We start from the raw sequence: 25,932 nt of genomic DNA on the forward strand, positions 1-25,932 counted from the left end.
TTCCTTTTGTTCCTTGACCATAAATTAACCATTACATGATATTACTGTTTTTCTGTAAAAACAGCCTCACACTCCCTACATGGGCTTGTCTTGTTTTTGCTTTAAAGGACATTCGCAGGAGTGGCCCATTCAGTTTTTGGAGGGGTTCACAGCTGGCAAAACGATGCACGCGTTTGTTTGGTGTTTTAAGGCGCAAACATCTGACGCTGCTCGGACACCCCAGGAATAGCTTCCTGAAAGCCATCTGCCGTGCGGAACACCGAAGCTTCCTAAAATAACGTATATCTGTGTCCAGTAGAACCTGAATTTGACATCAACTTTGCTTGAGTTGTTCGTGTTGCTGTGGATCTCTGGTAGGATGTTTGTAATGGGCTACAGATGTTTCTGAAGCAGCTTGGCCAGACTGTTATTCTTGCCTATGCTGAGTACTTATTTTACCCTCCTCATTTCATGCTGCACTCACTTTAAAACTTTCCCATAATTCCAAGCGCTGATGCAGTGTTAGGTGCTGTTTAGTTGTGCACAGACGGAAAGGTGATGTTCTAAAGTGGTCTCACCCTTTTTTAATAAATGTGTATTTCTTCTATGTAATACGGGAAGTTTTGTTTAATAACCAGTGTGCTTAGGTTTCATTTTTGATATTCATTAACTAGCCGTGTAACGACTTTGAACAATTAGAACAGTTACTTATTTTTAATGAAACTCTTTTAAAGGAATAGTTCACTCAATGAAAAGTCTGTCATTTGCTCACCCTCTTGACATTTCAAACCTGTGTGACTGTTTTTCAGAACACAAAAGAATATGTTTTGAATAATGTTGGTAACCGAAGAACGGTGGTACCCATTGACTTGCATTGGTTTTTGTCTATACAATAGAAGTGAAGGGGTACCGCTGTTGTTTGGTTACCAACATACTTGACAATATCTTCTTTTGTGTTCTGCAGAAGAAATAGTCATACCGTTTTGGAGTGACAAGAGTATGAGTACACGAGTTTTCAGTTTTTGTGTGAACTTTCACTTTAAGCTTTGCATGAAAGATATTTGTGGATGTTTTTGATCACTAGTTAGCGTGTGAGAACATACTGACAAATTGTTCTGGATGAGACGTGATGTGAGCTAGATGAGCTTGCAAATGTTGTGGTGTGAACGAGGCTTAGCATTGCATCTCTGCATTATTAAATAGTATCATGTCCCGTCCAATCTCCTGCTACAGATATCGCGATTAATCACCGCTCTCTAGAGAACACAGCTAGTAATGTTATTCTGATGTGGACAGCCACAGTACAGTCACGTATACCGTTAAAATAAAAATACCCCCCGCCCCCGGAGGGCTTTAGCGGAATTTCCCAGTACCAATGTAACCAAACGCAGTAGTTTGATCCAGTGTGAACATTTCAATTATGCTGAATTGAAGAACTCGCTGTGATGTGCGGTAGAACGGGCAGAACTTTCTGTTGCTCAATCATAGAAGGATTAATTCAAGTCAACTTTCTGACTTTTGACTTGGTGCTCTCAACCTGACACCATGTGATTATGTGACAGACAGAGTCTCCGAACAGTCATGGACATCTAAAACTACTCAAAATAAAACTACGTGCTTTTTAATAGCAGTGTGAACTAAAAGACGGAGTGTGATTCTGTTTTCATCAAAGTTAAATCAATGCTTCTTTTAAATATATAGGAGCGGCGTGTGGCGTGTCTTACTTTAAGACTGCGCTGCGAGCCTGTCGATGAGTCACATCGAAAACTTTCAGTTCACAAACCTCATGAGCTCATCTTCAAGCTGTTGCACCTGACCAGCATTCAAAATCGGTGGAGATGAAGTTGAAACCTTAGAAGGAAAGTACAGCTGTACCATGTTGAGGTCACATGAAGTTTAACCTGTTTTAACATCATTTTTGTGATTTTCATAAATACAGATTCATAAATTGATCTACATTCTTAATAATAAAGGTGCTTCATGATGCCAAAGAAGAACGTATTTTGTCTGAATGGTTCCACAAAGAACCTTAAGCATCCAAAGAACCTTTCTTCAGATTATTAAAATGTAAGAAAGAGATGGTTACTTAAAGAACCTTTGACTGAATGGTTCTCTGTGGAACCAAAAATTGTTATTCTAGGGCATCGCTTTGAAGAACTTTTTAAGCACCAGTGTTTGACAAGAAAATTCCTACAAAGTGATATGTTGCTGTAGTTTGAATCTTTTACGGGAAAAGACAACCACAAAAAGCTCACACCATTATTATCTATGAAGCTGTCTTGTAATTTCTTACCAAGCTGGAAACATTCCCATTCCATATGTTCATACCACTGGCATACAATTCAGTATCTCTGTCATTCGTATATTGGTAAATAAGATGTGATCTACCGTAATCACTACTAAGAAGCAATAATGTTTGCTGCATGTACAAATGTACGCCAATTTGAGTGTGGCTTGAAAGTAAGGAGGTGCAAACAGCTATTTCTTTTATTCTCAATTTTCTCTACTTAAGAGGATGTTTGCGGTCGGTTGAGTGGGGCATTAAAAGTTTATTTCGCCAACTGTAATACTTAACCAATTTTTAAATTAAGTTTTAACATCTGGGACAACCAACCACATTACACAACCAATTGCATATTGTGAACCGTTTTGAGAACGCTGGAGCCCAGTACTGCGAAGGTTTTTGCCAGTGAGGCCGGGTTCTTACAAACATGACTACTTGGCTAAATGAGGACATAGTACAGACTTCAATAGCTTTTATATAAACCTAATCATCTTAATTTTCATTCACGTGAATTGCAACCAACAGCTCACTCCAAACCCCCCACCCCCCTTCAAAGCACTGCGGTGGCTGACACAGGACTAAAGGCCATGTACTTAATTTTCCGCATCTGTGTCCGACTCGCGTACAAACGTGTCCGCACAGCTTCCTGCGCATTCTCATCGCGGATTAAGCATGGACGTCCGAGTTCAATACATGCGCAATACAAGTGATTATGGGTGCTCTACCAGACCATCAGAGGGCAGCGCTGAGTCGTGTCATTTACAGACCTACTGCAAATTAATGATTGAGGAAATGTTTTCGCCATTGCAAACAGTCCAAGCAAACAACATCTTAACAGTTTGGAGAAGGATATGATTTTAAGTTTTTTTGTATCGTTCTTCTTCAAACTGCACACTTTCTGTGTGTGTATTGACCCCTAGTGGACTAGTGTTTTTTGCTGTTGTACACAGCACATAGTTATGAATATTATATTGCATTTCTGTCAATAGATCCTCCCAAAAAATTACGTATTGGACCTTTAAAGAACAGGTTTTGTCATATATATACAGCATTGGCTTTACAGTGTCAGTGAAGTTAACACACACAAGTACACTGTTGTATATAAAACACACCTTGTTCTTCTTTTTGTCATTCTAGATGATGGTTATCTTTCGATTCTGGTAAAAAATCTTCACTTTTGCATCACCTGGCTTTTCTTTTCCCCTACTCTCTTTCTTGCTGTCTGCCGATTAAGCGTTTTCATCACGAAATAGTCTCAACCAGTCAGTCAGTCAGTCTTCCTCTTCGTTCTCTCCTCTTTGCTGGGCCGTGTTCACCTTTCCTGACAGCTCTGCTCTTCATCACCAGCTATGTGAAGTGACAGTTCACATCCCGAGGCTGCATCGGGGGCTGGATCACTGAAAAAGAGCAGCGGAGCATGCACGCACCCTAACAAACCCTCCCTACACCCATCCGCACTCTCATTCTCTCTCTTTATCACACACACACATTTACACCCACTCACTTCCACTCAGAACCCAGTTTTAATTCATAAATGCATTTGCTCTAGTTCACTCTTGGCGCTGCGGGGGCATCCGTGGGGCTTCGGAGATACGCTGGGAGGGGGCACCCAAACATGCTTTGCACGTTGCTGAAGCGCACACAGCCGGCTGTCGAATGAGAAACAGACGGCCACAGACACGTATAGTGAGTGTTCAGCTGCACGGATGCTTCAGTGGAGTGTGCTTCTGTTTGAGAGCTGTAGTTGGACTTTCAATGTGCTCGGAGAGGCCCGAAGGTGTAGAATGAGCTGTTTACCCAATGTAAACCTCAGATGTCCAATTTCACACTGTTTTTCAGGAAAAACACTGTACTTTTTAAAGGATTAAAAACTTTGTCGACAAAGTTAACAAGCACCTTTGTATACCTATTATTGTTTGGATATTTGCAAAACCCAGTGACAAACATAAAGGGTGAGTAATAATGATGTAAATCACGAAATATGGAGATACTAGGTTTCCTGAAGGACAGCAGTGACAAACTAATTTAAAAGCAATACAATTTGAAAGCTTGATAAAAATACTTTACGGCCCGATCAGAATTTAGCTGTTTGTAATGTAATGATTTTAAATTCCAAATTGTTTCTGTGTTTTTTACTCCAAGCCTGAGATTTGTAATATATAACCAAGTCTGGCAGCAAGCCTGGCTCTTGACTCGGCAGAGAACAAAGTTGAAAGTGTCTTGGGATCTCATGAAAATCAAAAACAAATCTTCAGGAGCACCAAAGTTAAACCTACAGGCCCAGTGGCCCTTTGAAGTGGAGAGCAGTATTGTTAATTGTCGGAGCCGGCTTAGCGAAAGGTGGTAACAATTTAACAAGAGTGCAGGGCAGCAGGGCACTGGATGTGTATCAGGTGTTTGCAGATGTTGTTCGCGGAACGGGAGAGGGGAGGGCGATTCGGAGATGAGAGGCCAACTTAACAACCAATAAGTCTATGTTTGCCCTGCCAATCGCATTGTAATTGGCTAGGGAGCGAGAGCGGCCCTACGATTGGACGGATGGACGGGTTACTGCAGCTATTTTTACAGTATGCTTCATACAGACGTTAGCAATTTTACCTCTGACATCTATCTGCTCCGTACGCACGCTGTTCTGTGCACAGTCGATTAGAGAAGAACTCTCTCTCTCTCTCTCTCTCTCACCCAGCAACAGGTTTCAAATGTAGCGTGGAGGATGAATGAGTCTCATTGGCAGTCATAACAGGCTGGGAAACTTTCTCCTCGGCTCTTTGTCAGATTGCCGCCCCGAGACGCAGGTTCGGGACACCGGTGACATTTACGGTCGCTCACCTCCCATTTGAAACTGTGCCTGTTGTTATGTTTTACATTTGCCAAGTTTGTGTCTGGTTTGACTGTACTGTTTCCACATGTTCGAAATTAACAACACCTGCATTTCTCGTTGCGGTTGAACTCTTGTTTTGAAATATATGTATAGTATATGTTTTTCAAAAGTCTGTGGAGTTTAACAGGCCCAGCACATGGGCAGTAAAGTATGAACATTACATTTCTTTAATAAATATCAATATTAGGGCTGTCAAACGATTAATCACATTCACAATACAGGTTATATGACATGGAGATATAAATTGTGTATTTATAAACACATACACATGTATATTTAGTTAGGACATATTTATATGTATTTATTTATATTTAGCAATAATTAAATTAACATATAAACATTTATATATCATATTTTTCTGGAAGAATATATACGTGTGTGTGTGTGTGTGTGTGTGTGTTTTAAAAATACAATTATTTAATTATTTTTATCAATTCATTTTATGCACATTATTCAGACATATATGATGTATAAACAAACTTTTATTCTGGATGCGATTAATCACAATTCATTGTTTGCCAGCCCTAATCAATTTATTGGAATTCATTTTTATAAGTATATCACTGCGGTTCTTCTGAAACCTTTTATCTCCATATTTCGTGAGTTTTATTTTTTGCCATAAATCATTGTTATTAGTCAACATTTATGTTAGTCATAAAAACACTTCTTGTATTACAATTAAACGAGAACTCCAAAATGTTTAAAGCAGTTTTAGATTTTGTGTAGTATGTCACATTGACATTGCATGTCATGTCAACAACCCGCATATAGTAATATCAGTTTAGTGCTTTAGTGCATTTCTGATAATGATTCGATGTGTGTGTGTGTGTGTGTAGAAATGATTATGTTGAAACATCATGTCACACTAATTGCTTCTGGAATCTCTACAAAGCAGAGAGGCTCATAGCTGCTCCTGTTCACTAAGAAATGACAGAACTCATAGTTAAAGGCACTTTTTTTGCAGGACCCTCGCAAAAGCGTGGACAGAAATAATTTGAGGTCACCAATGCACACGAGTATCTGTAGTTAAAATGTATTTGACTTGAGTCCAGCTATTCAGTCACAGTGCAGTACACAGTCGGGACGCTGCTTGAGCTAAATATGCGTTTTAAATTAGATGATGGATTTTAGTCCTTTTCAAAGGCAGGGGGTATTAGTGAGAAACCGTAAGGTCATGTGGGCGTGTGTTGGGCTCATTAGTGGTTCAGAGCATGCTGGATTTGACTGGGTTGCAGACTTCGGACTGAACTAAAGACAAAAACGGCGACAGAAAGGCGCAGAACCCCCAGTGAGCAACACACACGGAGTGTTGATGCTCAAACAAAGCTGACACGCACAACAATCTCTTTTTTTCTTCTGTCGCTCTCTCGTCTCGCCACTCAATTCACTTTTATGGTGGTGGGCAAGTGCAGTTAAAAGGCTTTTATTTTGTAATGTCCTTGTTTAGGACAGCTTTTTTAACAAGTACAAGATTTGCACTGCAGTGAAAAGTTAAAAATGAATTTCAGAAATTCTTGCTGTTAATCTTAAATGTATGATTCATACATTTGTTTATTGCATTGCGTTTCTTTTTAAAGCATTAAATTAGATTTGTAATCTCTTATTTTTAAGTCATTTCTTTTTCTCATATTTATTGTGTAGTCGATACTGCCCTGACAAAAAACAACTACATTTTTTGGAAGTTGGATATTGTTGGACACCTGGTTCTTCGGAACCGGAAAATAAAGTTTTTTTTTTAAATTATTATTATTAATAATTATTATTTAGAATTTTATGTGTATGTCATATGTTTCGTATTATATTTTATATATGGTGGCTATATTACTGCAGCCTAATCTTGGGCGGTATTTACCATCTAATCAGATTAAGGGAATATTTCTTAACTTTGATTCATTATGTAAAATTCATAATACCCGCGTTATTTCTAATCTCATATAAATTTTATGAACCAGTCCTTTGATTTGTTCTTTATGCTTTCCTTTGTTTTACCGAAACAGATCACTTCCTTTTCCGTGCTCATCCTTTTCTCCTCTGTGTTTGTCTTTCTCTCTATCTCTTTCTCCCCCCGCTCTTCCTTTTCCCAGTGGGGGTGTTGTTTATAGAGCATTATAATTTATAACTGAACACTGTGGATTTAATTTCAGCACAGAGCCTCGCCAGCAGGGCGCCAGGCTGCAATCAGAGGAATCAGTGCTCTGCGAGCCCTGTTGAATGGAAAGTATTATCACCGGCCACAAACGGACACTGTTTCTCCTTAAACAACTCCCTCGATGCTCCGCGGGTCCGGCTTCTCTTTCACTGCAATTCCTGTTCCTGTTAACCACCCTCCCTCTTATTGTCCTTCAGTGCCACTTCCCCTGCTATGCTCTCTCTCTCTCTGTGTCTCTCTGTCATCTCACTTCCTCTACGTTGTGTTTTTCTTCAGTGTTTGATGCGTTGATGAGCTGTTCGGACAGCATTCCTCTTTTAGCTGATCCGTGTCAATAGTTATTATGCTAAATGACTGAATATATCCAGGCTGCTCTGGCACTCGAGTTGTTTATACCTCATAATTTCCCCTCTGGTGTGCAGATTGAACGGTTCCTCTCTCACACACACATACATGAACAAACACATGTACCCACATTAAAAAAAATAGATTGTCTGTTTCTGACCAGGGGTCCAGCAGGGTCACTATAATATATCAAATAATTATATGAAAAAAAATTATAATAATCAGAAAAATAAAGGTAGATAGGTCGCACTGTATGAGACAAACATTATTTTCGTACTATCAGTGTCTTTTAGCAGAATTGTTGTTTAATTTGTCATTTATTTATTTATTAAAAAAAGAATCCAATGTTATTCTGTAAAAACATAAATATCCCATGTTGATTGTCTCACATGTTGACACAGCTTTTTAATCTCTCTCTCTCTCTCTCTCTCTCTCTCTCTCTCTCTCTCTGTACTGTACTCCCACTGTTCTCTCTTTGCTTTCCACAGTCAGCAGGGCTCGATTATACTGATCATATTTTTAATGGAGCGCTGCAGCCAGTTCTCTGTCTCCTTGTATTCAGCATAATTAATACCTTGCATTAACACCGACTTAGAGGAGCTCCTGCGTTTTTTCTGTTTCCTTAAACCCAAACCACGATTGCGAAAGGTTTGAAAAGCTTTATGGACTTCGAAGAATAACACACCAGTTTAAGAATTGAGAGACCGAACGAGAGGGGGTGACATCTAAAGCCACAATTAGCTCATTACTTTACTTGAAGTTTAGAGACCACATGAAATGAAAGGGAAAGTCATTTCTTTTCCCGAGTTCTTTAGTGGGAAGTTAGCAGGACGGGTTCATAGGAAGGACTTGTCTAGTAAAATCGTACAGTATGAGCGTTTTTATTGTCAAATCTCTTATAATAATAGTTATGGTGTTGCCTGTTTTTGCAGTTGGTCTGTGGTGTTCTTTAACGTCTGTCGCAACCTCATGATTCCACGTTATGTTCCGTACATGAACTGAAATTCTTCTTTTAGATCATCCATGTAGGATGATTGCTAGAAATTGCTAAATGTAAAATCTAAATTTTCAGGTGGAAAAAAAATACGGTCGTTAATAAGGCCATCAGTTAAGGCGACTTCTTTTTCTCCGCCAGCATCCATCCAGCATGTCTTTGTTAATTTTCCTCTGTTCTTTTTCCTCCCTTTTTTCTGTGTCCAGTCCACTGCGGTTATTTCTAGAAACTCAGAAGAAACAATCAGCCTGTTCCAGAGTCTAATTGCGACCGCCCCTCCTCGCTGCATTGGGACTGAAGAACGTCCAGCCTTAATCAAAAGTTAACTATTCAGTGTAGGACGTGCCCTGGGTGACGTTAGGGCGCTTCATTATTGCTGGTGTGTGTGGGTAATTTGCAGAACGGCCCGAGTCAATGGGAGTTTGCTTTGCTGGCGCTAGTTGGGGGAACACATAGGATGTGCCTCAAAGATCAAAACACACACTTGATGAATGTGAGAGTGGAGCCTGGCAGAGGAGGGGAATGCCCTCTAATCCCAGCTTTGAATCACTGATCAAGGTCGTTCTCAGTTCATTAAATTCTGCTGAGAAGCTTGGCCTGACTAAGCAAGTACACAACGCACGTTCACACAAACACTCGCATGCAACGCTCAACCCTGCTCCATTGAAGTCATTTTCACCTGCCTTTGGCCGGACTTCAGTGGGCCGCTGCCGAAGCGTAAATTATGATTTGTGAGCGTGTCGGGTTTATTAGTTAGTTGCAATGTTTCCCAAGGTCTGAGACATTCAAAACTGATTAATAGTTTACAGATAAGCTGAACCTGATGAGAGAGCGAGCTGAACCCCCACCCTCAAGTCATCCGTCCGCTTTACGCATGACATGCTCCACCTTTCTGCCCATCTGTCTGTGGATGGAGAAATGGAGGTGTGGGGGGAGCGGTTGGGGTGGAGATGCTGGCTGTCACGCGGTCGGGGAAGTGCAAGGCATCTGGCCATGGCCTCAGGACTTGGGCAGATCTTGAGTGTAAAGTCTTGTCATCTCCCGTATGGCTGAACCCTGGGTAACTGAGATATGAGAGTATGGGGAAACCGTCTGTTTGTGTTGAGTGTAATGTACTCTGCTTGTGCAAGCATGTAAACGTAATGCAACGTACATTCTGGGGTATTGACACATGCAGCAAACCGTGTGGTCCTGTCACTGTAAAGAAAACCAGGAGTAAAGGGGTCCGTAATGACATAAATACAGCTTTTCAATTAAAATGTTTTTTCAGATCTCTTGTGCTGATGCTTGGAACAGACATACAGTAGTGTTCAGAAGTTTAGGATCACTCGACTGAAATGTTTCTCATCATCTAAAACGAATTGTTTATTAACATATAATGAAATGGGTGGATTAGAAATATGTATTTTAATATAAATAATACATTTATTTATGTAAAGTAAATATGTCAATTATACAATTAATTAATTATGTTATTAAAATAAATAAAAAATATTAATGTTGTAGATACCTTATATCTCCAAAAATATAGTTGACGAGCCATTTTTGATACTTTAATACTTTGCAAAGCCCACAAACAAACATGATTGGTGATTTATGAACAAAATAATATGGAGACATTTTTTTAAGGTTAACAATACGAAGGATTGTATAATATCATACAAAAAATGTTTATGCAGTATATATATTTTATAGCTTTGATGAGTTTACTTTTATGCTAAAATGTGGCAAAAGTTATATAAAAGTTAGTAGAATTGGGTTTGATTCTTGTACTTTTGGTGCATTTAACCTTGTTTAAAGGGATAGTTCACTCAAAATTCGGTCATCATTTACATACCCTCCCCAAAGCTATGCCTTCAGATGTGTATTAAGAACCTACACAATGAAGCGTTATGTTTTGATTACCTTAGAATGAGGATTTTTTTATCTACAAACACAGATCTCCTTGCATGTAATTCGCCAAGTTCTGTCTGCCGTCATAATGTTTCGAAGAGGGAGGGTTGGAGTGAACGGTTGGTTGCAATTCGTAACATTGCCGCTAGATTTCACCGACTGGACCTTTAAATCCATTCTGCATAGTCTCCACCAAAATCACTGCAAAACAGACAAAAAACGTTCACAGCTTTGGACCTGCACATGAGTCACATTTATCTCAGCAGCAAGCTTTGATTGGAAGAGGCTGGGAATCAGAACGTTATCAGCCTGAACTGCAGAGGCGAAGCACGCTCTTTAAACCACATTTGGAGCGAACATGAGTTTACATCAAATCTCTGATCTTCCTGCAGGCGCATGGTAAGAGGGGGAAGTTGTTTTAAGTGCGGAAATGGCTTAACTTGATTTAACTAACAGCTTCCACATAGTCCGCTGTTGAAGATGCGAGGCTGTCTTAATGCACCGGACTCAAATCAAACCCAGAGTCATATTCTGCACCGCACAGAAAGAGCGTTGTGTTCCCCTGCCACTCAAAGTCAATATCCCAGAATGCCTGCTGCATTTAATTTCATTTTCATGTAGTGACAGATGCCTTGCGTGTCGCTAGTTCTTTTCCATCATTGATTTGATTTAAATTTTTACAGCACACAAACACCTCTTTCATCCTCCTCAGTAAGTCCTCAGCCAGAGGGCCGAAGCTATGATGCGTCACATGAGAATGCTGCTATGATTGTTTTATTATGAAAAATGCCCGCTCCTTATTTTCCAGCTCGTGAGATTGTCGTCTAACTGTACCATTAGACTTCCCTGGCAAAGCATCCGACCCCGGAGCCCATATTTAAGAGGCAGGAGAGATTTTTAAGGAAATGTGAATCCCTCAGGAGCGGAAACAGAAGTTGAGACCGTTTCCCCCCCAGAGTCACATTTGTATGATGCCTTGGCAAAGCTCTCCATCACATTAGCTCTACCTGGTCGGCTATGATCTTGCGTATCGCAGCCAGGCTGGAGTGAACGAATGTTGCTGTCCGAGCCACTCTGTCGTTTTGTTTTACATTTTGGCAGAGCGCCGGGACGCACCGGATTGCAACTCATTACAGCCGGAGTCTGGGGCTCGTCTCTCTAATCAGCGGCCCTGCTTATGTCTTTGGTGTTGGACCTGGGGAGAGCAGCGCCAGTCCTCCCAGTATCCATGTTTTCAATAAAATCTCTCTGACGGCAGCTTTGCTTCTGCTGTATCAAAGGCTCGGGAGCCACAGGGCATAAACTAAAGCATGAGGAATAAGAGAGAGTTTCAAAGCAGGGAGTTAAACAGTCTGTCTTGTTTTCTTTCTATCTTAATCTGGGTAATAAGTAAAACTAGTTTTGGCCGAAACAAAGAACACAACAGGCAAACGTATTTCCTCTTTGTTTACACTTTGTTCCAAACTTATATTGTGCATCCCGTTTAACTTCCATCGTGTTCTTTTATTTCCCTGAAAGGCATTTCAGATATTAAAAAAATTGGTTATTGTGTTTAAAATTTTATTTTCACGTTGGTCCAAGAAACCGGGTAAACACACTGATCTAACTAAATCCAAGTGTTTGTCTTTGTCAGGACAGTGTGAGCTAGAATTTTTCGTAATCCAAGACATGATTTTCTGTTGTGAAACACTGCAGAACGATGGCAGTTTAGACATGTCAGATGTTTTATGCCAATACGTCATATTTGGTTGTTTGGATCGTTTCCTTTTTTCCCCTTTCCAACCCCCATTCACAGTTATTTATTAATAATAAATGTGTGATGTTTTGTCTTTCTGCCTGCTCACTGGTCCACGTTTGTTATATTTTGGTTAAATTTACGCTGTAAAAATAACAGAGGCTTGTTCAGGGGACATTTGTGTGATGTTAGTCAGCTATGAATCACATCCATCGACGTAAGATCATTTACGCTCTTTCACAGTTGATGTATGATACTCAAAGTGAAACCGTGTCATTTTTTCCAGAATGAATTAATGGATAAAACATTAAAATCTAATGAACTGTATTTTAAGCATTCAGGGGTGGGCACGGTGCCATTGTGTCCGTGTTTGACTGTTATGCAAATAAGGTTACCGTCTCTTAAATCTGTATCGGCATATTAGCTGAAAACGGGCGGCCGTAAACAGCTGTTACTGTTGGACTGAGGGGTCTGTGTGTTCCTCATTGTGTGTGTGTGTGTAGGATAGGAGGGAGAGGAGACTTGTCGTGTTGTACTGACCCGTTTTTGTCCCTCAGGCTTAACCCCTGCTCCTCTCTAGATTAATTTTGCATGTGTATGTGCTTTATGGCGAGGCGTGGGCCGGGGGGATTTACCCTGTTTGACACCTTCTCGAATACAGTACGGGGATTGTCCTGGACTTGTGCTAGCAGGATTGTCTGTCTGTCTCCGATTATGTGCGGAGGGGAGGTAAGGGGGTGTGCTGATGTGGTCTGTTTCTCACCCTCCCTCTTCTTTCTGGTTGTTCATTTCATAGCTTTCGCATCAAATCTGCAATAGGATCTTATACAAATGTATAATTTCCATAAATCAATCATTCATTGTTAAAATAATAAAGAGAACATTTGTGAAAAAAATGTTTTATGCATGTGTGCTAGGACTGAAGAATTGTGTGTAATATACACTCATTATTATTTAATAGGAGAATAATAATTTGTATGACTAAAATATATCATAACTAATATAATACAATTGTGGGAGCTAATGCCAAGTACAATAACGAAAAAACGAATAACTATGCACATTTATTCATTTGGCAGACGCTTTTATCCAAAGCGACTTACAAGTAGTAACTGGTGTTTCGGTGGACATGTGGCATTTTTTTGTAAGGATATAAGACTGAGCTTAAGTTCATCTCTTAAAAGACCTTTTAGCAAGTGATCATACTTAGAAGGCAATTATGGAATAAGATAAATATGTTCTTTGCCTTTGTGGTGTTTAGGTCTTCTATCAACACCTGTGCACCTACTTATATTTGGCTAAACTTACAGTCTTGTTTTGATCTAAATCATAACCGAGTTTTCAAACACATAGCGCCCTGATCTGTGTTCATCTGACAGCTTTACTGACTCTTAATCTCTGAGCTTGATTAACCCATCGGCTCAGACCGCGGGCCCATGGGGGCTTCCCCTGGCTTTAGTCTTCTGCTGAAACCTCACTCGAACACATACAGTATAAAGGGAGCAGCACGGTCAGATTTTCAGACTACATTTATTGAAGGAAGAATGAGTCATACTCTTAAAACACATCCAACAACTTTTTTCTAATTTTACTTGCCCTTAAGCTTGCCCTAAAGCTGAGGGCATTTGGCCTAAGACAAGAACATGGCTGAGGACTTAAAGGAAACTTTCTGCTGTATCAGACATTATAGATATTTTGGGAGGGTGTTTCTTCTCAGCTGGGCTGTTGGAGACTTTGCACATTCTAGATTTATGCAGTGCTTGGTGTTTCCTGCCCTCACTCCAGCCACACTCCTCCTCTTCCTGCTCCGTGTAGCTGCATATCAAACAGACAGGAGATATTTATATCCTCCTCTCTGAGCCTGGGGCAGAGGCCCCTCTCTATTACTTCTGGTAGAGGGCAGCTCGGTCTACCTTTTATAGTTCAGTCATATATACAGCCGTGGATGAAAAATAATAGACCATTCCATATTTTCATTTAATCAGCATTTCTAGATATATTGTGGCTATTCCAGTCCAGTGTCTGTTGAATTTCAACAACATCAAACCTCAGGAGTGACAAAGTCATCCAACGGCAATTTGTACGACTGAGAACATGAAAACTGCGATCAAAATCAAATTTGTTTGTACTTTTCCAAATATTACTGTTGTATGGCTTATATATAGTACATTTAGAAACTGAAAATAATTTTGAAATGATTTCTTATTTTTTTCCGCAGCTGTATATACATATATATATGAGAGAGAGAGAGAGAGAGAGAGAAAGAGAGAGAGAGAGAGAGAGAGAGAGAGAGCTTAATCAGAATTAAATCAGGAAGTTTCTTGAAATTCATAAATTCATACTTGAAGTCTATTTAATATGCCAAACTGCCTTGAAATAATATATTTTTATTGTATTTGTTTTTTGTCTTTGTGTCTCAAGTAACATGAGATTTCTCAGATTCTCTCCTGCATCCATACTAAAAAGTACAGCTCCTTTAATGGCATTTACTCTTTTTTTTTGTCCAGTGAAATTTTTACATACATACTTTACATCACACGCCACCCCTCACAGTCTTATTTCTGTTTGTGATCAATTTAATGTGGTACGACTCGCAGTGTGAAAACGTGTGTGATCAATATGTCGTATGAACATGTTTTTCCATTATTCTAAGTTTACAAATTATGCTGTTAGTCATAGTGACTCATAACTAAACAGAATTTAAACGGGAAGTTAAAATAATTGCTTTTTTTTACATATACAAGCATTTACTGTACTATAAAGCCAAGACTTACATACATGAGTACGCACCCCAACACGTGCTAGGCCAGTGGGTGAGCAAAATCCCCTTACTGACAGGTTCTAGTGAACATCTATTTTGGCCCTGCAAGGATCCGTACTTTAGCACACAGAGCAGTTCATCTGAAGGTCATGACGGCATTATTTTCTTTTAATTGAGTTAAGATGGGCAAATAAAGGGTCTGCAGGCTAGCACAATCATTACCGTCACTCAGCATCTACACACACACACATGCACGGGACACTCACACACCACTTACTAGCTTTCACTCTTCTGACAAGTAGAGCAAGCAACAGTCAAACACACATGTTTCTCTCGTGTTTTAAACACATACTTATTGCATTCATTTTTTTATTCCCGTCATGCTTTTCTTTGATGTTCTGTGAATCCTCATGGCTGTTCACCTCAGATCTTTTGCTGGCATTTTATCTAGCTTCTCTCTCTCGTGTTAATGTACAGCGTGCGTGTGGTTATAATGCATTTACCGGACAGAGTGGGATTCAGTGGCGGTATGACTTTAATAAGCTACAGTAATAGCACAGCCTCTTGACAGCTCCATAATAGTTAATACATTAAACGGCTTAACGTTGCCTTTTTCCCTTTCTCCCACACCACACACCCAGGAATGATGGAATAACTTGCACGGTTGAATAAAGTGTCCACCCGACATTAAACGCGCATATGTTTTTCTTTTCTTTCTTTCTCTCTTTTTGTTTTTGTTTCTCTGCAGGTGTATCCTAAAGGACGAACTTTCTGCCGTTTATCATTACCGCTTTTACTTTTTTGACGCTATTATTTTTGCCCCTCTTGTTTTTAAGCATGCACATTTACTCAGTCCACTCCTACCCTTCCATCCTCATTTCCTCCCTTCATTTCCTTCATTGATTTTTCATCCTTGTGTATGGGAGTAAAGAAGAAAGGAGAGGAGTGGAGGAGAGAGGACTGGAGAGTTGGAGGGTCGCAGCCCAGCCCAGCGCAAAACCAAACCCCCCCCCCCCCCCCTCCCGCATCACCGGTACTGTGAGGCATAGGGACACTAGTGCAAAATATGGATTAAAGAGCAACTAATTGCCAGATGGACTTTCTCTGTTTTTCACGAGAACTGCACTGATTTTAGGGAAAAATCTGCAGAATGGATTAAGTTAATAAAAATTGCACAACAGACACTTTTTTTTTAGCTACGAGCAAATAAATACTTAATGCACAAAAGTGCAATGGGCAAAGGGGCATGTAGAATTCTTTGAATGGCAGATGTTTCGATTCAGAGACAATCTGACTGAATGGCAGTGAATTCTTGTCTCTAATGCTGTGTTAAGGATGTTCATGTGGCCACACATCATGAAATCACTGTATTTAGATATGCAGTTAAGGGGATCACAAACCGAGTTGATAAGTAAATTAGTTAATCTGATACAAAATATAAAAAAAAAACATTTACTTACCCTTTGTCGCTCAAACCTATGACTTACTTTCTGTTGAGAAACACAAAAGAAGATATTTTAAAGGATGTTGTTAACCGGAACCCATTCACCTGCATTGTTTTTCTGTTCATACAACGGAAGGGAATGAATGGGTGCTGCATTGCCAACATTCTTCAAAATGTCTTCTTTTGTGTTCTGCGGAAGAAAGAAATTCATACAGATTAAAAATGACAAGAGGTCGAGTAAATGATGACAAGATTTTCATTTTTGGGTAAACTATCCCTTTAAAGGTAACACTTATCACCTGTAGTGGAGCTTCAATGGGTGCCGAGCACCCACTGCCAAATAAGTAAAGAAAACATTTCAATTATTTTCCATAAAACAGCGTCTTTGTGTGATATAGGGTTTATCCTCAACCCCAACCCAGGTTTTCCATTTGATACTGTAATTTAAGATTACATTTTCGAAGCACAAATATCCAGTATTGCTGATCAGTGTTATCTCTTTGAAATATGTAAAAATACAACCTCTGTGTTTGTTCTGTGTTGTTGTTATTACTGCCATGTGTTGAACCGGCGCAGTTGTGTGTATATTTAGCGCTAGCTTGGAAAAGACAAATAAAATTACAAATATTTATGCTGAAAATGTTTGATGTTTCTGCTTTTATGCCCCAGCTTGTTTGGAGTGTACACCCAGCTCGTTGGAGCAATGCCCTCCAACCTTGAGTGTGCAGCCTCGTGTGCACCGTGTTTAAGATTTGCACAATAGGCTTGAAAAGTAAGAGCGTGTTGGTGCTTTTAAATCTTTTTTGCATTTTTAATTGTTTGAACTTCGTAATCATCTGCAGGATACTTGGCCCGGCTGTTGTAACTCTCTTCGGTGTCTGAATTGTACTAACTGTTCTTTTTTTTTTCTGTTTCCCTCGGTATCACACTACCGTTGAAATGACAAAATGACTTTGGTCTCCACTTTGCAATTTGCAATGCTGAAGCTATTCATATTTTTGGAAGATTTTATCTTTTGAATTTAATCTTCGTTTCCATGTGTACACTTTATTATAAGAACAGTGACCGTCTTGACTCTTCAGCTGTGCAATATTGCAGTCTGAGTAAACAGCCATGAGTGTGAACTTTGTTCTCGGAATTGGACATGAGAGGGAATGCCAGAAATGAGCAGCAGGTGACTGTGGATCATGCTTGAGGTATGGAGCGTATCCGGCTGTTCAGCGTCCAACAGTACCTTCGCTCAGCCCTCCTCCTACCACCCCCTGCCCCGCCTGCTCCACGGCCGCCGTACAGAAGCAGACGTGTGTTTAGATAAACCTTTGATATTGTGTTTTATTCCTCTTGGCTTCTCATGGCGGTGAAATCCGTTTTTTTTAACTCTTTCACGCTTTGTAATCGGCCCGGATGATTATACGATCAGAAATATGCACTGATTGCTCTGCGTGTTTATTTTGGACCCGGCTCTTCGCCAAAAACAATACCAGTCAAAACAAAGCACGGGTTATGTGGACTCTAAGTAATTTGCGCTGTCTCTGAAGAGGTTTTTGCCTCACTTTGAAGTGTCCAGTGCCCAAATTACAGTGCTGCCATAATGAAGCATTACCATGCAATTACCCAGCGGTGCTCTACACACAGCAACTGAGAGCAGAGAAAGTGCAGAATGATACGTGCGTTTTGTGCTTTTTCATCCGTGTGTGTTTGTGATTTTTGTTTGTGCGTGTGTGAACAGGAGTGGGTGGCCCTCACCAGAGTTGGCCACGCCTGATGAATTATGGAGTGCCAGCAGTCTCATCAATACTGCAACGACAGCACAAACACGCGGCCTATTGGCACCAGCTGACGCGTTAACGGCTGATGTATATTTGATTAACACCAAGCTTTGCTGCTTCATTTAACAGCAGCCGTAAACACGACAGAGGTTGGTGACGGTTACGTCTGGTGCGCAGGGGCTTTAAAAATTTCACAAAGCGAGACACCCATCACTTCGCTCGTAGCCCCTCGGGCTGCTACCTTCTCAAAGCGAAACCAGGTCAGCGCAAAGCACTAAGGAGATGGCTTTTAATTCGCTGCCACTCGCTGTAAGTTTGCGGAGTAGTATTATTCATGTTTCCATGGAAAGCAAAGTTACGCATCATTGGCTGTTGACTCCGTTGAGAAGGTTGGCTCCTCCCTGTTGCAAAATCCTTGATTAAAACCAAAGAGAGAGAGAGAGAGAGAGAGAGGGAAAGAGAGGGAAAGAGAGAGGGGTAGTGATGAGACAAACCACATGCTTAGTGACTCATACACACCAGACCTGCAGCAGATGCCCCGGCCACTCCAAAATCTCTAATCAAATCTCTTTTCAGTCTGAGTAGGTTGGGTTCACAAAGAAAAACTCCCTCTTCGTGTCAATCAGAGCATCAATCACAGCTGAGCAGAAGCAAAAGGTGTGAACCTGTCACGTTGCCAATAAAGATATTTTAAGAACAGGGATCCCCTCCCTCGTGCTTACCTTACCGCTCCAATAAAACGGTCACAGGCCCGTACCCTCGGACAGTCAGGGTCAGTCCAGGCTGAAATGAGAACCATGCCCCAGCGCGAAAGGACGGGCGTGGGGTCAGCAGCTGGTGGAGGATATGGCAATCATTTATAAAAATATGCTTTCTCAAGTCCACAAAAACAAAAGCCCCAAACTCAACAGCTGGGAAGGGTTGGGAGTAGCCCCAAGGCTGGCAAGTTCCCTTCCAGATGGAGAGGTTAGGCCGAGGCTAGCCAGGCAGCTTCACTTAAACTTCCGATTCCCATTAGGCCCAGAGAAGATTGCAGGGGAAGGGAAGAGGAAGAAAAGCAATGAGCATGACTGCTCTGTTTTTTCGGCCCGCTTAATCAAATAAAGCAGGAAGCTTCCGAGACGGAAGAATTGTGTTTATTGATACTCATGCGTACTCGCCGTTGTTTGTTTTCAAAATCCTCTCTCTCTCTCTGTTATGTTGGTTCTTTTTTAGATGCTTTTTTTTACACTTTAAACTTGTGTGCTTTGTTTTTATTAATGTTAAATTTAAAAAAAAATTAAACCGCTGGGAAATTCTGAAAAGCTGTTTCTCAAGTTAATGGGCAGCCCATGTCATTTGAAAGTAATAATAGGTGCTGTGAGAAATAATGGTATGAAACAGGTCTTAAATAAAAATTGATGACCTTCTCTGGTCTTCTGTTGATCTCTTCGCGGCATAGAAGTAGCAGGGTCCTGCTGCGCATATTACGTTACACCGATTTTAAACTGGAAATGAGCGATTGCAGGGAACTCAATGAAAACTTGCCCCTTAATAACGGCAATGTACACACCAAAGGCTTTGGGAACGGATCTTTTCGACGCGGCACATAATGCGTATCTTGTGTGAGCCCGTGTCAAGAGCTAGTGGCTATAGAGAGACACGCCGGGAAGTTGACACGGGGTCTACACAACCTGACAACCTTTTTAAAGACTACATGTGATATTCATTGAGGGAGACTCTGAACGTTTACCACTAGAAAGCCAGACTGCTGATGTATTAGGCTCTATGTATTCTGAAGGGATTTAATCAATGAAACTGCAGAGACCTCAGCCAAGTTTTTGCCGCTTTTTCAAGCCCCCCAGCAGATGTCATATTCACTTCTTTGTAGAAATATGAAAAACTCCATTAAAACCTCCTTTGAGAAGGTAATAGTGTGTTTTGTTTAGAAATGAAACAGCTCTTTGGATCGTTTTTTAAACGCACTTTCTTTACAGGGACAGTGGCTAAGTTAGTATGAAATGTGGATTTGATTTGAATGCACATGTGTAAAAGCAATTGAGATCAGTGGACTGGATCGCTCTGAAGATATTACCACCACCTTCAGTGTAGACCTTTTATGGATATAATCCCTATATATTCGTGTTCTGGATTCTCGCGAGTGATTGATGACTATCCAAGTTGCACTTGCACATTTAACGGAAGATATTTAAAGATTAATGTAGTACATTTAAAAAGATCCACAGACTTTTTTTTGACATCCTGTCTGTGACGGCGTCTGTGAGACACACGCCATTGCGCCTGTAGACGTCAGCATGTGTTTTTTTCTCCAGAGCCTATCCTAGGTAACACAGCACTCACTTAAGCCACCGGCCATCGACCCCTTAGGGCTCTAAACACATTGGCAGAGCTGAGGGGTCATGACCTGGGGCCTGGTGGGGTCAGGGTGGCGGACAGCAGGGGCAGCCATCACAGGCCCATTACTGCAGGAAATTGGAAACACTGACCCCGCTCAGACACGGGCAGCATGCGCTCTGACGCCATTTGTAGCGCCTAATTGTGCCATAATTAAGATGAACTGAAAGGGGGAGTGGGAGAAGCAGACAGGAAAGAGAAATGCTATCATCTCATTTCACATGCACACCATTGATGCTCATACTGGGTGGAAGTGACTGCAGTAATGTGTGTGTTTTGTCATGATGCACTTAAACAGACTCTTTAGGTTTAGGCTGCAGTTACGCCAACAGCACAGATATGATTCTCTTGAATTGTTTACTTAAAAAGATAAAAACAATAAAAAATCTGTATTTATTTGTTTGTCCTATAAGTCATGTGTGGCTCTTTTTTCTACAAAAGGAGATATTTTAAGAAATGTCTCTGTGGTGTTGTGTCCATACAATGAAAGTCAATAGGGGGCAATGTTGTTTGGTTACCAAAGTGCTTAAAATACTTTATTTTATGTTATGCAGAAGAGAGAAAGTCACACATAAAATTACATGAAGGTGAGTAAATGATGAAATTATTTTTGGGTGAACTGTCCCTTTAGGAACTCAATGTGTTTAGGTGAATGACCCATCAAACAACCAATATGTATATTCATTTTTGCTTATTTTTTAAAATATTTGGTCAAAATAAAATTTTAGATTTTCACTTTGTTTAAAATTCGATAGTTCAGTGTATTTTCTAAGCTAAAAATAAGATATATTAGAAAATTGGATACTAGTTTTTTGACAATGTATCTTTATTATCAGGATTCATGACTTTGTTCTTGGTCTTCATCCGTTTTGACAGGATTTGTATTAGACCATTAGCCACATATTTAGAGCTTATAAACAGAAGTGTCCTCTTTAGAGAAACGTGATATGGCACTTTAAAAAATACGCCTTGCTTTAAAGAACAATTTTAGACATGTTTTACACGAACGGAAAGGGGAAAAAATCGCGAGTTTAACTGTGCGGTTTGCAATTTTGCCATCAACTTATATTACATAAAACAGGCCTGCGACCACAGCATAGCAGTCCCGTGTAACACAAGATGGTGAGTTTTGGGGCCACCGATCTTTCTCCATTCGCATGTTTGAAATGACAGGGCCTCACCTTTTAATGAAAGAAAGCAGCTCCCCTCCACGTTCATTTCAGCCACGTTGAATTAGGATAAAGTGCTCTGCGCTTTCTCAATCAAACTCTCATTCTCAAAAATGTCACAGCTCGCTTTCAGGCCGAGCTCGAACTGATGCTGATCAGAGACATGTGAGATCAGATGCTCATTTGAATACGGCACCACATACTATGCTCGAAAGCTTGAACTTGGGCTGGTGTTGGGGTGGATCAGATATGCTTTTTTGTTTATGTGTGTTCGTGTGTCAGAGAGAAACGGAGTGTAAACTAGCCAATGGTCTTCGCAGACCAGGCCACATTGTAAACAGACACCTACCGGCAGCTGGGCATTTGGCAACAGTACGGGCCTGCGTGTAAAGGAGACTGACCCCTCCATCTTACTGTCTGCACCCACACACTCACTCACAAGGTCTGTGTTACCCCTTCCTGTGGCTCGACCATGACTCGGCCAGACTCCCACAGTGACAGACACTGTTGTGTTTACTGGCTTTCCGGAAAGCTCCACAGGAAGAGCACATCCATTCGCTTCCAAACTTTTATTTTTAAATCAACACTTTGTAGGGTTTATTTGTACCCAATAACAGGCCAGCGTGATTTATTTTGCTGTAGTCTAAAGAGAGTGTCTCACTTTCGTCAAATAAAGCGCTCAGAGCGCTTGGAAGAATGTGCACGGAATGCAGGAGAAATTATACAAATAGATAGCAGCGAGCTCTTAGTGGAAATGTTTTCTCTGATGCTTGTTACATGGCAGAAAACACTTGAACTGAACTTTTTGTTCGTCTAAGCTTTGCGCTTGTGACGACTCAATCATCTGAACATGCTTTTTTTACGTTTTCTTTACAGTGAAGATGGCGCATATTAAAACACATAGTGCTACTCACACATGGACCAAATATATCCAAAACCATTTTTATGTGCAGTCATGTCATTGTGACAACTGAACTTTCACTAACCCCAACCTTGTGTTTTTATATGCAAATACCATGTGGCGGTAGAAATATATGAGCCAGTGGAGATGATGTTCTTACAGTGCAGACAGAGCATAATAATGTTGATTATAATGGGAGTGATTAAGTTTTGATTTGGTTTCTGGCTTGTGTCTGGTGTAAACACACTGTAATTGTAGGTTGTTTATCTTTTTTTGCTGCCGTGCACATCACAGGTATTTTGGTTATATTACTGAAGATTAGATTGAGGTTTGTCATATTTATAACATTACAGTTTAAAATCTTGAACTCTAGTGTTGCATAATATGAATCTGTTTTATAGCAATGCCACAGTATTTATGTAATAGTTAAAATGTTAGAAGGCTGCATTTGCAATTTTTCTTAATGCAAAAGTTTGTAGTCTGTCATTTGTATTTAATATATTAGTAGTACTGAGTGTAAAAATAATTGTCTTCAAATTGCAATCAGTTTGTGTGTTTGTATGAGTTTATTACAAATACATCAGTTACACCCTAACATGAAGAAGGATGGCATCAGAAATGCCTGTCAAATGCTTGGATTTCATTGGTACTTTATAGAAAGAAAATATATTAGAAATTATATATGGTTTAAAAACTATGAAACATAGAGAATTGCTGTAGCCTTGTAGAATTATTTACCAAATTAGGTTACTGCTTCAATGTAATTTATTTATTCGTTATTTTTGTGCTGTTAAAGGGCTTGACCCCGTAATTGCAGCTTGCAGCTATATGTATTATTATTTTGATACTGTGTTTCCGTGTCATGTAGAAGCTGTTGATTTTTTATTTGCACTATTATAATATACACAGTATTAACACCATAACAGTGATCAACTTGGTTATCATAGTTACTTTTGCTGGGTTATTTTTTGTATTATAATAATACTGTCTTATATAATAATATTGTCATTAATATAATATTGTTAATTTCTTTTGTCTAAAAGCCAAAAATAAGTCATTACAAATTGAATTACTAATTAAAGAGTTAGTTTTCATTTCATGGGGGCTTGAAAACTACAGGAAACTACAGTGACTTCTTTGAGTTCTGAGGTCGGGTCACCCTGAAATACTACGTAAGGGTTTAGTTTTGTTTGTGGGTCCACACTCAGCACGCACATGCGTTTCTCGGCACACGAGGAATCAAAGCAGCTGCGTGTTTGCGGGTATAAATCAGCATCGCTCTGTCTCTTCCCTCTGTAATTACGCATGGAGAGAACTGTTAATATCCTGCATGTGGTTTTTCTGTACTGTGCTCTCGCTGTCCCGCTCTCTGATCATCACTCCTAAACAAGCTCCACTTTATCATCACTGCCAACACTTCTCTAATGAAGGCCTGTATGCAATCACCAATACACACCAGAGGCTCACAAATTACAGCCCGTTTGTTTCCGCAGCCTAATGCCGGTCCGCGGTCCCCCCTTCGACTTTCAATCTGGCTAAAATTAGTGCCCTTGGCCTACCGTGATTACCGCGTTGTTTCTGTATTTCCATGATGGATTTTGGTGTAGGTTCAGTGTTAAAATGAACGTCGGATCTCGCTGTGGCTTTTAAGGGAAAGAGGACATTTATTAAATCCGCATGGCCAGATTTAATCGAGATTCTCTAGTCTTCTTTTATACAGTGGCCCACTCTGATACCCTAACATCCACTTAACCTAAAACGCCGTGCTGTCTCCTCCAACTGTCCACACATGTTTACTCCAGCTACTTGTGTTAAATGTCACGCACAGTGAGGCGGACGCGGTCTGCCTGTCTGTCTGTCTGTGAGACAAACACACACACTGAGGGCATAAGTAGCTGTCTCTTATCACAAACAATGTGAAAAATGTGGTGTATTAAAGTGAGGAAGAGAGGAGGTAGAATTTGAAGAGCAGGCCTAGCAAAATGGCATGAATTACTATATTGGTTGTTTTGCTCCAGCCATGCCATTTTTTTGCAAACTTTGACTTCTTAAAAAAAGAGTTTAGCACATGACTAATAATTTCATTATATCATGTTGTTGCATAAAGTTTCAAGTTCCAAGAGCACATAAGTCTGTATGCGACTCAGTGTAAGAATAGTATAGATACTGTTGTTGTGTTTTAAAAAAATATTTTTTAAAATGTAATTATGTTGTGGTGAATTTATAGAAACTCTTATAGTTCTGTTGAACACAAAAGAAGATATTTTGAAGAATGTACCGTTCCTGGGCACTTTTGACTACCATTGTCATCTTTTCTAATATGGTAGTTAATGGTGGCAAAGAACGGTTGGGTTAAAAGCATGTGTTCATCAGAACAATACAATTTATACAGATTTGGAACAACTGGTGGGTGAGTAAATCATGAGCGAATTAGTTTTTTTGGGTGAACTGTTCCTTTAAGATTTTGTGCATCAGATCCACTGAACACATGTCTTGATTTTTAACAACTGTACAGTCACTGTACAATATATTTATTAATATAATTTTCAAGTTTTTACTTAAAACATGGCAAACTACCTGAAAGGATCTATCAAATTATTATTTATTATGACACAAATCTATGTTATTTGGTTCAGGCTGAATTCATTTCACAAGCATAGGGTGGAGATAAAAAACATTTGATTTTCCATTAAAACTTTTGCTCAGTTGTAATTGAAGTTAAAAACCTTTTATGTTGCCCCCACTAATCTCTTTAGTGTAACAACGTCATAAAAGCATAGAACACATAAGAATAACTTGTCTAGTCCTTTCTTGAACTTGTCATTCCCATCATTCTCAGTGTACATTCTCTCTGTCTATTATATATTACGAAACCCTAGGGCCCTGTAAGCCGATACGTATAACTCTCAGACCGAGGCTCCGTCAAGTGTAAATATTTGGAGTGTTGAGAGTCAGCGCAGTCACAGTTACAGTGAGAAGTTCATCTCAAATGCCTGGTGTCGAGAGGGATGAAGCGAGCGTCTGCTGCTTCACTTCTTCACCACTGTGTGTTCCGTCTCTGACCTCTGAATCCAGAAGCTTGGAGCCTAGCTCGCTTCCCAGCCCGACGTTTGTGGCGGTGGAGCAACTGGACAAAGTCAGTGTTGTATCAGGGAATGTTGGGGATTGTTTGTGTGTGGGGTGGGGAGATGGAAAGATGGCCAGAGAGGGGGCGGGAGGTATAAAAAAGAAAGA

The 25,932-nt window shown here is 40.1% G+C and overlaps 1 protein-coding gene across 7 annotated transcripts in view; it reads left to right on the forward strand.

Moving 5' to 3' along the window:
- Positions 1 to 25,932, forward strand: part of bcas3 (BCAS3 microtubule associated cell migration factor) — a 190,865-nt gene that overhangs the window by 99,195 nt on the left and 65,738 nt on the right. The window contains exon 23 of one of the 7 annotated variants that reach the window (XM_079482298.1): positions 15,770 to 17,101. The exons of the other annotated variants lie outside the window; for them this stretch is intronic. Coding sequence (XP_079338424.1) covers positions 15,770 to 15,780 — 11 coding nt within the window. The 3' untranslated portion in view covers positions 15,781 to 17,101. Of the gene's footprint in view, positions 1 to 15,769; positions 17,102 to 25,932 lie in introns of those variants that run through there. 7 annotated transcript variants of the gene reach the window in all.

This window comes from Barbatula barbatula (genome assembly GCF_947034865.1).
Source record: "Barbatula barbatula genome assembly, chromosome: 19".
Lineage (NCBI taxonomy): Eukaryota > Metazoa > Chordata > Actinopteri > Cypriniformes > Nemacheilidae > Barbatula > Barbatula barbatula.